The 12,661-nt window shown below is 38.6% G+C and overlaps 1 protein-coding gene across 1 annotated transcript in view; it reads right to left on the reverse strand.

Moving 5' to 3' along the window:
• The window catches only part of LOC134666835 (phosphatidylinositol 4-phosphate 3-kinase C2 domain-containing subunit alpha), a 37,683-nt gene extending 25,510 nt beyond the window's left edge, over positions 1–12,173 (reverse strand). The window contains exons 1-6 of the mRNA XM_063524153.1: positions 11,772–12,173; positions 7,994–8,111; positions 6,286–6,411; positions 4,725–5,241; positions 3,747–3,882; positions 976–1,172 (exon numbers count right to left, since the gene is read on the reverse strand). Of these exons, the coding sequence (XP_063380223.1) occupies positions 976–1,172; positions 3,747–3,882; positions 4,725–5,241; positions 6,286–6,411; positions 7,994–8,111; positions 11,772–11,889 (1,212 nt within the window). The 5' untranslated portion in view covers positions 11,890–12,173. The remainder of the gene's footprint in view (positions 1–975; positions 1,173–3,746; positions 3,883–4,724; positions 5,242–6,285; positions 6,412–7,993; positions 8,112–11,771) is intronic.
• Between the last annotated feature and the right edge of the window lie 488 nt (positions 12,174–12,661).

Here is a 12,661-nt window from a genome sequence, read left to right on the forward strand (position 1 = left end):
ACATTAGGACTAGGGAATGCAATCCCGATCCCGATCTCGCGAGATCCCGTGTAATTTTTCGGGATCAATCCCGACGCATAATATGACGGGATCCCGTTCGGGATTGACGGGATTGGGCGGCAGTCGTCAGCGACGCTACACACGTCCACTCGGGGCGCAAGTGGAGTTCCACTTGGAGGAACAAGGGGGAGATTTTTGCAGTTTGCATATATTATGTAATTGCTTCGCCACGCTGTTGCCAATCAGTGTTGAGTCGGAGAGGGCATTCTCAGCAGCTGGGTACATTGCAACGGATGTAAGATGCCGTTTAGCAGATAACACTCTTAATACCCTTTGTTTTTTAATAAGTCACTTTCAAAATCACCTGTAATACTCTCTAATTCCTTATTGTTTTGATTCTTATTAGTTATACTTATTGTTTTGATTACCTTTGTTAATTTCCAAGGAAAACTGATGATGATTTAGTTAATAATATTAAAGAATAATGTTTTCTGTCTATTAATATGTTATTTTAATTAACGTCACCATCACAAACATGCCGTTTATTATCGTTTTAATTCAATCGAATTTTACTTTTTTTTTAATCTAGTCGGGATCCCGAAAATTCCGGGATCCCGCGGGATTGATATTTCTAATCCCGCGGGATCTCGAATTTGCAATCCCGAGTCGGGATTGCATTCACTAATTAGGACAATCAATTATTATGCGATGAGATAGGATCCCTATATTTCCATAAAGACATTTGGCGGGAAAACATTACCTTTGTTTATAAATTTTGCTAGTCCAATTTCTTTGCCCAATGTGTATATTGTCTCACATTTCACTTAATGCGAGAGTGAGAAGCAATAACATTGGACCGAGATATTGGACAGATAGAATACCACCCTTAGATATGATTCAATTCAACTCACTAAATGACTTTGTTTTAATATTGTAGGTTTTTTTTTAATTTTAAAAATTAAAGGTAAAACTTACAGTAGTGGTCCTCTTAACGACGGCCGGCACGCTAGGTATGTTCTTAGGCGGAGGCGACGGCAATATAGCGCTCTCTTTCCTTCTATCGATCTTCCCGTATACCGGCGTCTCTCGCATCTCTGTCTCGCCGTAGAGAAAGTCTAAAGGGTCGTATTCTTCGTATACGCTGCCGGAGCCTTCGCTAGCGACTGCATATTCTGTAGAGTTAGAAATATCGATGCGGACATAGTGGTCATAAATATATGGTCATGTGAATCTAATGACGTTAAGTAAAATATACATTGATTTAGTAAAATGCGTAAAATCTAAGACATTTTCTTGCTTCAAATTTGACAGGTAAAGAGATGGCGCTGTACAGCTCCATACATTTTGCGGTAACTCAGTCTAAAGTTAATTCGATAACATCCTGTGTTACCTCTCTATTACAATCAATTCTCTATGGTATAACTAAAGAGAAGAGCTAATTGTAGAAATAAAGAAAAAACAAGGTAATCAATGTTGTTATAAGAGTTACAAAAATGTTGAAATATAATTTCTAGTAATCAAGAGAAAAACGTGTTTTATTAGATGTCAGATTATAATAAAACAAAATCTTGCAAACCAATGTATGTGAATAGTGTCATAAATGTCATGATTGTCATGAATCATGATAGTCCATCAAACTATTATTACCCCGTATAGAACTGGCATAGAGTTAGAGAACCAGTGTTTTGCGCCATGAGTTGTTGTCGGCCGACAACAAACTATCCTCCTAAGTCCCAAGTTCCCACCTATAGTACTTCTACAGTTCGATGAAATTTAAACCATATTCAATTGGAACAGAGTTGTATTTCTTTTGTTTCGTTAAATATCCAAACAAATAAATATCAACCCTATTACCTGCACCATAGGTTCAAATTTCATTGGCAACTTTTGGGTTCTGCATTTTCGTGCCTTAGGAGGATATGGAACCAGAGCGTGAGTCTCGCGACCTAAAACGTCGTAAGCGCCATGGTTTGGTCGCGTGGTTCCATAGACTAGGATTCCTCTAGACCGAGTTTAGAGCAATTATTTCATGCAACCGTTGATGCCAAAAATGCGGGGGTGCGCGGGACGAGGTGACCGAAGACCCGTGCCGTGATTGGTCCGTTCAAAGACACGGACGTCACACAAAGACACTTTCGACTCGAACATGGAGTAAAATTACCGTATGCGTGGCAGAGGGGGTAGCGCGACTATGCTCAGTCTGGAGGATGTTTTGTCTGTGCGTGGTTCACTTCCCGCTCGTTTGGTATCCTCAGGCCCAGCCATACAAATGAAAAATGCAAAATTTGCCACAGACTTTTGAACCTTTAGTGTAGGAAATAGAGTTGCACTGGTGGCCTAGCGGTGAGAGCGTGCGACTTGCAATCTGGAGGTCGCGGGTTCAAACCCCGGCTCGTACCAATGAGTTTTTCGGAACTTATGTACGAAATATCATTTGATATTTACCAGTCGCTTTTCGGTGAAGGAAAACATCGTGAGGAAACCGGACCAATCCCAATAAGGCCTAGTTTACCCTCTGGGTTGGAAGGTCAGATGGCAGTCGCTTTCGTAAAAACTAGTGCCTACGTCAAATCATGGGATTAGTTGTCAAGCGGACCCCAGGCTCTCATGAGCCGTGGCGAAATGCCGGGATAACGCGAGGAAGAAGAGTGTAGGAAATAGAGGTGATTTTGCGTTGTTTTAAACTTGAACGATACGAGGCAAAAGCAACTCTGTTCCAATCGAATATGATTATAATTTCATTGAACTGAATAAGTACTATAGGTAGGACCTTGGGCCTTGGGAGGGTATGGCTTCTCAATATGAAGTAATAATAACTCAATGTGATAAGTCACATATGATCAGATTAACACAAGTCACAACACACCACACAGTTATCACACAAAATGTCACCTCAACACTGCTCCCGGAATATACCTGCTCTATTAGATGAAACACACGATGTCAAACATATGAATTAAAAAATTATTATTGCAAAAATTGAATGAAATGTATTTCGAAAATGGACTTTACTTCTAGACCATGAGGTCCATGAGTTTAAAAGATAACGAATTTGATCAATAATTATTTATATTTCGACGTATAAATAATTATTTATCAAATAAAAATGTCATGACTCCAATGAGAATACCTCGGGGTTTTAATTGCATTCTATTTAAGTTTAGTAGCCTTTCTAATTGGGATCGATATGATTAGTTACGGGCGTGGCTAGGCCGGCGGACAATGATGATTTTACTGCATTTTTAACGCGAACGAGTTATATACCTATATATAGTGGAATATTTCCTTCAACTAATGTCCAACATTCTTACACGGAAAACCCCGAAGTATGGCCTCTTAAGTCCCAGAGTAATCTTTGTGTTCTTAAATTTGGAACCTTTATTTAAATAATATTTATTACAGTACATTACATATGGTGCTACTTTACCGCACTAGTGCGATAATTAGCACATTAGATACGTAACTATGTCGAAAATTAAAAGGGCCGTATGTACCGTTTAGGGGTCCACTGATTCGCCGGACTATGTCCGTCTGTCAGCTAAACCCAAAATTTGACAGCCCCGAACAACTGACAGGCTGATATCGTCCGACGAACTGGTAATCTGTGGGCCTCTTTAAATGTTGTATGATACATAATTCGCACTTGTAATGTACTATAATAAACCCATTTTTTATTTCATTACAGATTTTGTACTTTTAAATGGACACCGGGACTTAGGAGGTAAAGAATGAGACACACCACTCACCCGGGCTACTGGGCTCAGTTAGTAGCGGATCGAAGGCCTCTAGCACACTGACTCGCACGCTACCTTGGCCCTTGCGGCCGAAGTCTATCAGGTTCGAGTGAGGCAGGCTGCCGACGGTGTCCGCGGATTCGTTCGACTGCGAAAATTATGGAAACTGGTGAATTTCAAATTAAACTGTGGACACATCTGGAGAAAATAAAAGAAAAATGTAAAAAATCGACGCAGATTCCAGTTTGTGACTTTTTGGATCACTGGACCTTGGCAAATATAACAATAGGGATGTTTCCTCCGCTTAAATAAATTATTTCACATCGTGCAAGAAATAAAGCACCAGATAATTATTAGAAAAATATGGATAGGAGTTATTTTTAAACACAATTTCTATTTAATAAAATATGACTATGAATATGATAGAGTTTTCATATAAATTCCATACTAGTAAATTGTTTTGATAGTTCTAAAAAAGAAGCGGAATTGACTAATAGGAAAGTAACGGGTAGTAGTAGTTTATCAACAAAAATCAAAATAAAAATTGATATCAGATGTAAACGAAAAGTAACATGATTAATTCCACGCATTGTTTAAATTTCTATAGGTGTTTTTTATAAATATGTAATTGTCACGTGGCTAGGCTAAGCTATTGACCGTATAGACGATTATCATAGCGATTGGATTTATTATATTTGCCTTTCAATAATCATAAAGAATGAAATATTGTTATTGCGACCGAGGCGCGGCCAGATTCGACACGATAAATGCATCCAAATACGTCAAAATATTGGCGACTCTACCGTCTGTCTGTAGCATAATTTTACACGTTTCTCGTCTCTAACTGCTTACTAGAAAGCCGAGAAATCCGCCGAAAATAAGTTGTTAAGATTTCGATTTTCTAATAAGCATGCAAGCATGTGTAATAAAACGTGCTTGCAGGCAACTTTAAAATCTATCTCAATAATCATAAAGTAAAAATAAACTTACCCCATTGCTGACTTCTGACGTTTTCCTAACCTTGCTGCTATCCACTGTTTCTTTCACTTCAGTACTATTAGTACCAGTTGTATTAACAGTACCAGCCTGCATAGGAGGGTAGCTATGCACTTGGCTCAACTGCGGGTATATACTCGGTGTAGGCCGCGTAGGTCGGGAGATAAGATTAGTTGTGTTATAGTTGTATATAGGCGTGTGAGGGGATGGCGGGTAACCGACATAAGGTGCTGGGGATGATAATCTAGTTTGACTATAGGGTATGTTAGGGAACCTTGGAGCGGTGTAAGGTGATTCAGGGGGGTAGTAAGGGTAAGGTGGGGTCATGGGAGTAGGCATGCCGTAGGGGGAGCTAGGGTATGGGGGTGATTGGAATGGTGGGTATTGGTTATATGGGGGTTGGTTGTAAGGGTATGGGGGGAAGCCGGGGCGCTGGTTGTAGTAGTGATTATTCATGGTTGCTGGTTGATTTGTTGTGGTTAGCGCTAGTTCTTGCGTCTGCTGGGTTACGCTGAAATTAAAAAAATATTGAGTTAGAATTTATGGACATCTTTTTATTTATGATTAATTGATTACAGTGCGCCTCACGAACGGCAAAGAGGATGAAACGCCGGAGTGGGTTTAGTGGTAGGGCCAAATCCCCCAAAAAGGAGGAGCGAGTCCCACCGTGCGTAAACGCATTCCCACTCCGTCAAAATAAATGGTTACTACCTATTAGGCTATTAGGGCGTAGTACTGATTAATTTGCTCTAAGCGCGTCTCCTGCCGTACACAGAACTTGTGTACATATATCGAGATAAGAGTAATCTGCAATTTAAGTAGTACTGATAACAGTATTCGACGGAGATAATGATGACAACATAGATATCGTGTGCTTCGTTATTTATGCCTTTATTATATTCTTTTCTATTTATTAAAATATTCATCATCCAGGTGACCAAGCCAGCGGCTGGCTTGGTCACCTGGAGAGGATGGGGGAGGATCGTGCTGTGAGAAGAGCGTATGTGGGGCACCCGGGCGAAAACGTCCGTCTGGGCGTCCCAGATACCGCTGGAGTGACGAAGCCCAAAAAGACCTGTCCGCCCTCGGAATACCCAACTGGCGTGAAGTGGCGCAGAATAGGGCAGAATGGCGCTCTCTTGTGTCAGAGGCCAAGATCCTCTTTGGGTCACTGAGCCAGTGATGTATGTATGTAAAATATTCATCATAAACGGGTTAACCGGGAGAATAAAAAGATAAAATGCACCCCCTTTATTACATCCCCGTTATGAAAGTGAAGGAAGCGAAAGAGGTATGTCAGGATCGTAGCAAGTGGAAATCCGTGGTATCTGCCTACCCCTCCGGATAATAGGCGTGATTATATGTATGTATGTAATATGTATGTATTTATCTTCCGTATATTGTAATTCTTATGTCTTCGATACCCAAAGGTTGTCTGGAACAGATGGCTCTTAAGCGATAACACATTTTTTTTTTATTGTTCATTGTTATTGTAAACTACGTGTATGTGAGGTGTGCAATAAAGAGTATTGTATTGTATTGTATTGTATCTTACTTGGTAAACTGTTCGATGTACTCCTTGAGAGACGCGTGCGGGTCCTTGGGGGCCGACTTGCTCGTGGGACTCGCAAATGATATGAGGTCGCTGCTTTCGCTCCTAGTGGGACTGGTGCTTGTAGATCTGAAAAAGTTAAAGATGACATTACACTTTGATGGTTCCTGTACACGATGGGCCAACGCCGGCCACTCCAAAGGACGCATTTATTCGGTAGGATGAGATAGCAATGTCACTTGCTCCCTCTAACGCATAAATGCGTCCCTTGGAGTGGCCGGCGTTGGCCCATCGTGTAGAGGAGCCATGAGAAATACCGATATGGGTATTTTTACTTGAGTGGTTCAGCCGCTGACAAAACTTGATACATCAAAAATGGTCAATTAGAAAATTGGGTCTTATAGATATAGCCCTTAATTTTAAGTATGTTCACAGAAAAAAAATGAATTTAATTGCTATGGCTACAAAATGATACTGAACTTGAGTTCCTTGACGGTATTTTAGTTAAAGAAGTTTGAAATCTTCGGTTATCTATACGCCTGCGGCTGTCGTGAATTATAGACCTCGTTTACAAAATCTCTCTTAGGTACCCCCCTCGGTACACAATGTACTATTTTTTACCAATGGCATTCACTTTTTCATATAGCTACAATAGCGAGCACTTAAAACAAAAAGATGATGCAACGCATGTATTAAACGTATCGTGTTATACGTGAGCAAGTCACGATATTTTAATTGATACGCCATTCACTTTGATGCACCTGTTTTATAATGAATGGAGCAATTTGTTCCTTGATAAACCTAGTGAACAGATATATCGGAGCGGCCGAGGCCACAAATATCTGAACACGCGCCTCTATTGTCGTGGCGCTAGAGTGCGTGTCCAGATATTTTGAGCACTTCGGTCGCTTCGATATATCTGATGGCGTCTGTAGTGTACATAATACAATACATATTCACTTATTCAGTTCAAAGCGTGATATATGTACTGCGGTTTATCTTGTTTAGAATTTGATGTTGAGCATGAGATTTGAATTGACATGAAAATGTACGATTTGAATACTTATTGCCTATAGGTATGAACAATAGGTAAGTAGTGCTACCTGGCGGCTATGCCTCACTGCGTTCGACCGCCAAACTACCTCAGAAAGAAATGGGTGCCTTTCATCTCTTGGTTACAGAGTCTAGAATCTAATACTATTGGTTTAGGCAGGCGTGGCTCACTCCGCGATTTCGTCGCTTTGCTACAGGTAGCTAAAAGTACATCCGTTCGACCCCAATTTTGGGGTTTGCCATAAGCCGCGCGTGGCGCTGTCGCCACCTAGCGGCCATATCTGTGCTGATCATGACAGACGCGTTTTGTTAGAGAGTGAGTTTTCTGTACCTAGTACTATTATTTATTCTGTGGTTTAGGTCACAAGATACTCCAGGGTCTGTCTGGCAACTATATCCTCTAGCAACCCAGAGAAGGACAGGTCTTCCATTCCATTGTATTTTGACCTTTACTGCATTTATATTATAATTGCATTTGTTTTGAATAATAGGAGTCTGGGCCACTTGCACCATTCACTAACCCTGGGTTAACCTGTTAAACCTGGTGTTACCATGGCTATCAAGTACAATCTGACACTGGATTAACCGGTTAACCCCGGGTTAGTGGGATGGTGCAAGTGGCTCTAAAGGTTAAAAAGTACCAGGGTCTCATACTCACTTGGAGGTGTCCGTGCTCGTTCGCCCTCGTGACGGGCGGCGCGGGGGCGGCGGCAGCGCGGGCGGAGGTCCTTCCGTCTCCTCGCGCCGGCGGGTACTGGCGCTTGCGCTGACATTATCTGTCGATATGGATATGGATTAGATATGGATTCGACAATCGATGTTTGTGTTTGTACAGTCAGGAGCAGAAGTTGCTAACCGGGCGAGGTGTTCAAATTTACGTTGACACGCTCTTATTCTCTTAACAGTAAAGTCTCGTCAAGATCATTTTGAGCACCTGGCCGGTTTAGCAACTTCTGCCGCCGACTGTATTGTTTGTTTATCTAAAGTATTGTTTTTGTGTTGTCAAAGTTAGGAATAATGTCAATGGACCGAAAAATTACGACGTGACTTCATTGTTTTGTTGTTAGAAATTATTGTTTAAATTGGTTCCTAAATATTTAGATCTCGTTTCTATAAATAAAGGGTAAACAAACACGAGCTGTATTTACGCAAAACAAGTAAACATTCTGAAAAACTTTAGCAAGTTTATTAAATACCTATGCAGACAATGCCAAAAAACACGAATCAAATTGATCTCATACATCAAAATCGGCTCAGTAGTTTTAACACTAGTAGAATAATCGACAAAAACAACGCCACCCACTAATAACATACTTAATTAACCTGCAAAAAATGTGACTTTTTTGTTACTTATACCATTGCTGTTGAAAAAAAATTAAGTTTCAATCTTTTTATAAGCATATATGCTTAAAGTCCATGGATATACCGCAAAAACATCTAAGTATATCCTCTAATAATAGTAATAATCTGATTATCTAAATTGATTATCAGTCTAATGACTATAAACTGAAATAATCTGAGTCTAATTACTAATTAGGAATCATAGTGTTAATTAGATGCATTAGAATGAAAGTTTAACATTAACTGCTAATTAACACCCATTAGTATAAGGCAGGTAGGTACAACACTGCAAATGTGTGAAACCACCACATCATTCTCGATATAATTACATTAATGATACCAATTATCCTCCTTCAAATACGTTAAAATCACAACACGTTAATAGAAACGCAAACCCGCCATGTCCCATCTCCCAATTCTCCCATACAATCAAGCTACACTCTAATTTTAAAATTATATGCTTAAATTACAGTAAATTTGGCATTATTTCGTCAATTTCGTTTGTCATATTATGGAAAGAAAACAACTAAGGGGCCTTTGGGCAACTCCCAATAACAAACAAGAAACAGGGAAAGGTGAATGGTTTGTTAGTATAAATGTTTAGTTGTAATTGATAGTAATTTGTATACCTATGTAAATATAAAGATTTAAGTTTATTTGTCCTTCCTTCAATATAGTTCGTTTTTTTTAGCATTATAAAGGACTTGAAAGAAGGTAAGCGATCTTGACATGTCTTTTAATTGAAAAACGCGTTTCAAAAATCAGTAACTATTACTTATGAAAGCAGAAGAATATAAATGATCGTATTAGATTCGTAATTGTTACATATTTGCCGTAACTTATTTTTAAAACGTGTTTTTCAATTAAAAGTCACATCAAGATTGTTTACCTTATTTCTAATGCTAACAAAAATAAAACCGGGCAAGTGTGAGTCGGACTCGCGCACGAAGGGTTCCGTTCCATAATGCAAAAAAAAACGGTCACCCATCCAAGTACTGACCACTCCCGACGTTGCTTAACTTTGGTCAAAAATCACGTTTGTTGTATGGGAGCCCCATTTAAATCTTTATTTTATTCTGTTTTTAGTATTTGTTGTTATAGCGGCAACAGAAATACATCATCTGTGAAAATTTCAACTGTCTAGCTATCACGGTTCGTGAGATACAGCTTGGTGACAGACGGACGGAAGGACGGACAGCGAAGTCTTAGTAATAGGGTCCCATTTTACCCTTTGGGTACGGAACCCTAAAAACGAACTATATGTATGTATGTATGTATGTATGTATGTATGTATAAACTCTTTATTGTACAAAACACAAAACACAAATTTATGACACAGGATAGGCAGTACAAAGGCGAACTTATCCCTTTAAGGGATTTCTTCCAGTTAACCTTTGAGTAGATGAGAATTGAAGAAGAACGGTAGACAAATATAGCACTGAGTACAATAGACTAGAGGAAAGTCAATCAAATTATAAAAGAGGGCGAAAATAAATAATATAAGATAAAATTTGGAATTAACAATATAACAAATATATAGAATACCTACGTTAAATATAATAAATATATAATATCTATAGTCACGAACAAGTTAATTCCGGTCCGATAGCCACAGCTTTTTTAACTTAAAAAAAGCTTTTTTGTAGTTAAAGATAATAAAAATTGATTGAATGAAAATAAGCATTGTTTTTATTTCGGATTCCAAACTTATCGGGTTTGACGCTAGTTTGACAAAACACTGTTTTATCGTGACATATCATCATAAATTTGCACGGCAGTTGGAGCAGAATGGTTAAAGAAATTGATACAGTATATCACTCACAGAAAGCACTCGGCACCATTTTTTTATATTTTTATTAATATGCGTTGACTGCCAGCTACCAAACGGCAAAGTGTCGCATACACTGATAGGTTGTCAATCTTCACTTCCTTTTTCCCATTGATAAGTAAATACTAGCCCCCATATTCATAAACGTTTACTAAAGTTGACAAGCCGATAGTAATCGTTTGACCCTTTCCATCATACCAATATATCGGAAAGGGACAAACAATTGTTATCGGCTTGTCAACTTTAGTAAATGTTTATGAATAAGGAGGTACTATCATAGTAGTGTATTTATGTAGAAGAAGTTAATTTGGTGTTTGCACTACTGATTAAATCAGAAAAATGGAACTGTGTTAAAAAACATTTTAATATAAGAGCTAAACAAGCCTAAAAAGATGGTTGAGCACATGATCTGAGAAAAAAGTTCAGTCTTTTCCCAATGGGACACAAAGCATGGTAACAGAAAAAAGTAGGTAATACTTTAGTCTATAATGTGAGTTAATATGTGTTCAAAACGTGAAAGTTTAAAATATTATAATACTTTAAAGTATTTTGAGAACCTACATTAATTTGTTTCACATCAAATTATAATAATACTAATATATAAATTAAAATTGAATTAATTACCTTGAGGAAAATCAAACGTAGGTACATAAATGTTACACTAACTTACTGCTATTAAATCTTGAATAAAACAAGTAAACATTAGGTAAACAAATGTGCACAAACAGCAAATTAATTTGGTCTATCAAGATACCAACATTCAATTTAATGTAATAAGACTGTTATATATTTTTTGTGTCAAAAATAGTTTTCTAAGGTATCTCGAGTCTTTCTAACTACAGCAGTAATTCCTAATCACACACCACCACAGTCTTCGCTTTAATCAAAAACATTTCTTGATACATAATACTATTCCTCAGTTAGCATTAGCGTTCAATACCAACTCGAAAACAGAAACTTTTAAACACTATAAATTCATCTGATGTTGTCCATTGCATAAACAAGAATGTTTATAACAGCAAATAACATCCCATAAAGTTAGTTCAAAGTTCACCCCAAACAAGGCCTCTAAAGTTGATTGATGTTGTAAACACAAACTACTTGAGATGACAGTTGTGAATGCTGAATGATGCAGAACATTACGGCATCGGCAGTTGACGAAGGGTCATAGCCTGTCCAAGCAAATTTAAAAAAAAAGTAATGTCACGGAATAATGAGATGCATTTTTTTTTAATCGGTGTAAGAATTTTTGTGAGCTAATACTTACAGTTTTCACCTCCGCTCAGTTGTTTATTTCTCCGAAATTGCTCGAGCGCTAGGCTTTCTAAACTCAGAGCCTGCGCCTTCTCCAAGTCCGCTTGGAACTGAAGATCGTACTCTGACATTATCAGGTCGTCCGACGACCATCTAGAACACGGAACACGGAGCGTGAGAAAATAAACTGTTAGCACAATAAGTCAGTAACACTCGTTATGGTAGAAAAACTTCACAAAATTAGCGGTTTAACCACATCACTTCACAAAATCTCGGGCTGTTGCCTCACCAAAAGAAAGTTCCCGATAACGCCCAGTTTGTTTACTTTTCAAGACATTGTGTAAACCATCTTTGGTTGAAAATCTCAGATGAATTTCGTATAAAAAAGATATGTGTCGACAAAGAGTCGAATGTTTAGTGGTGAGACAACTGACTGACTTTAATTGGCTATAATCTGGCTTTATACAAAAGCCACGTTTGACTGTCACAAGGTGGCGAAAATGAGACGTTCTTACGTCAAAAGCAGTATCAAAGAAAGAGTTGTCACATAACATGTCATTATACGATCTACATTTTAATTTAGTCGAGTATGCGTTTTGAGTGTTGCCATACTTATGATTGTGATTTCACCAAGATTTCACTAACAATTTACGATTCTATCGATTAAAAATGTCTTCTTTCTTGTTCGTAGAAATCTTATTATACATTGATTGACATACATGGATTGTAAAAAGAAAAATAAAAAAAACTACTCGTTACTAGATGTTATTATTATTACCGACCTCAAGCCCCCTCCACACTCGTGCGCGAATCGCGGCGCGAAGCCGCGAACGCGACTGTGGCGTCGATGTTCGCAGACAGCGAAGTCGACTCCACAGTCCACACTCGCGTTCGCGGCTTCGC

Source organism: Cydia fagiglandana, chromosome 8 (genome assembly GCF_963556715.1).
Source record: "Cydia fagiglandana chromosome 8, ilCydFagi1.1, whole genome shotgun sequence".
NCBI lineage: Eukaryota > Metazoa > Arthropoda > Insecta > Lepidoptera > Tortricidae > Cydia > Cydia fagiglandana.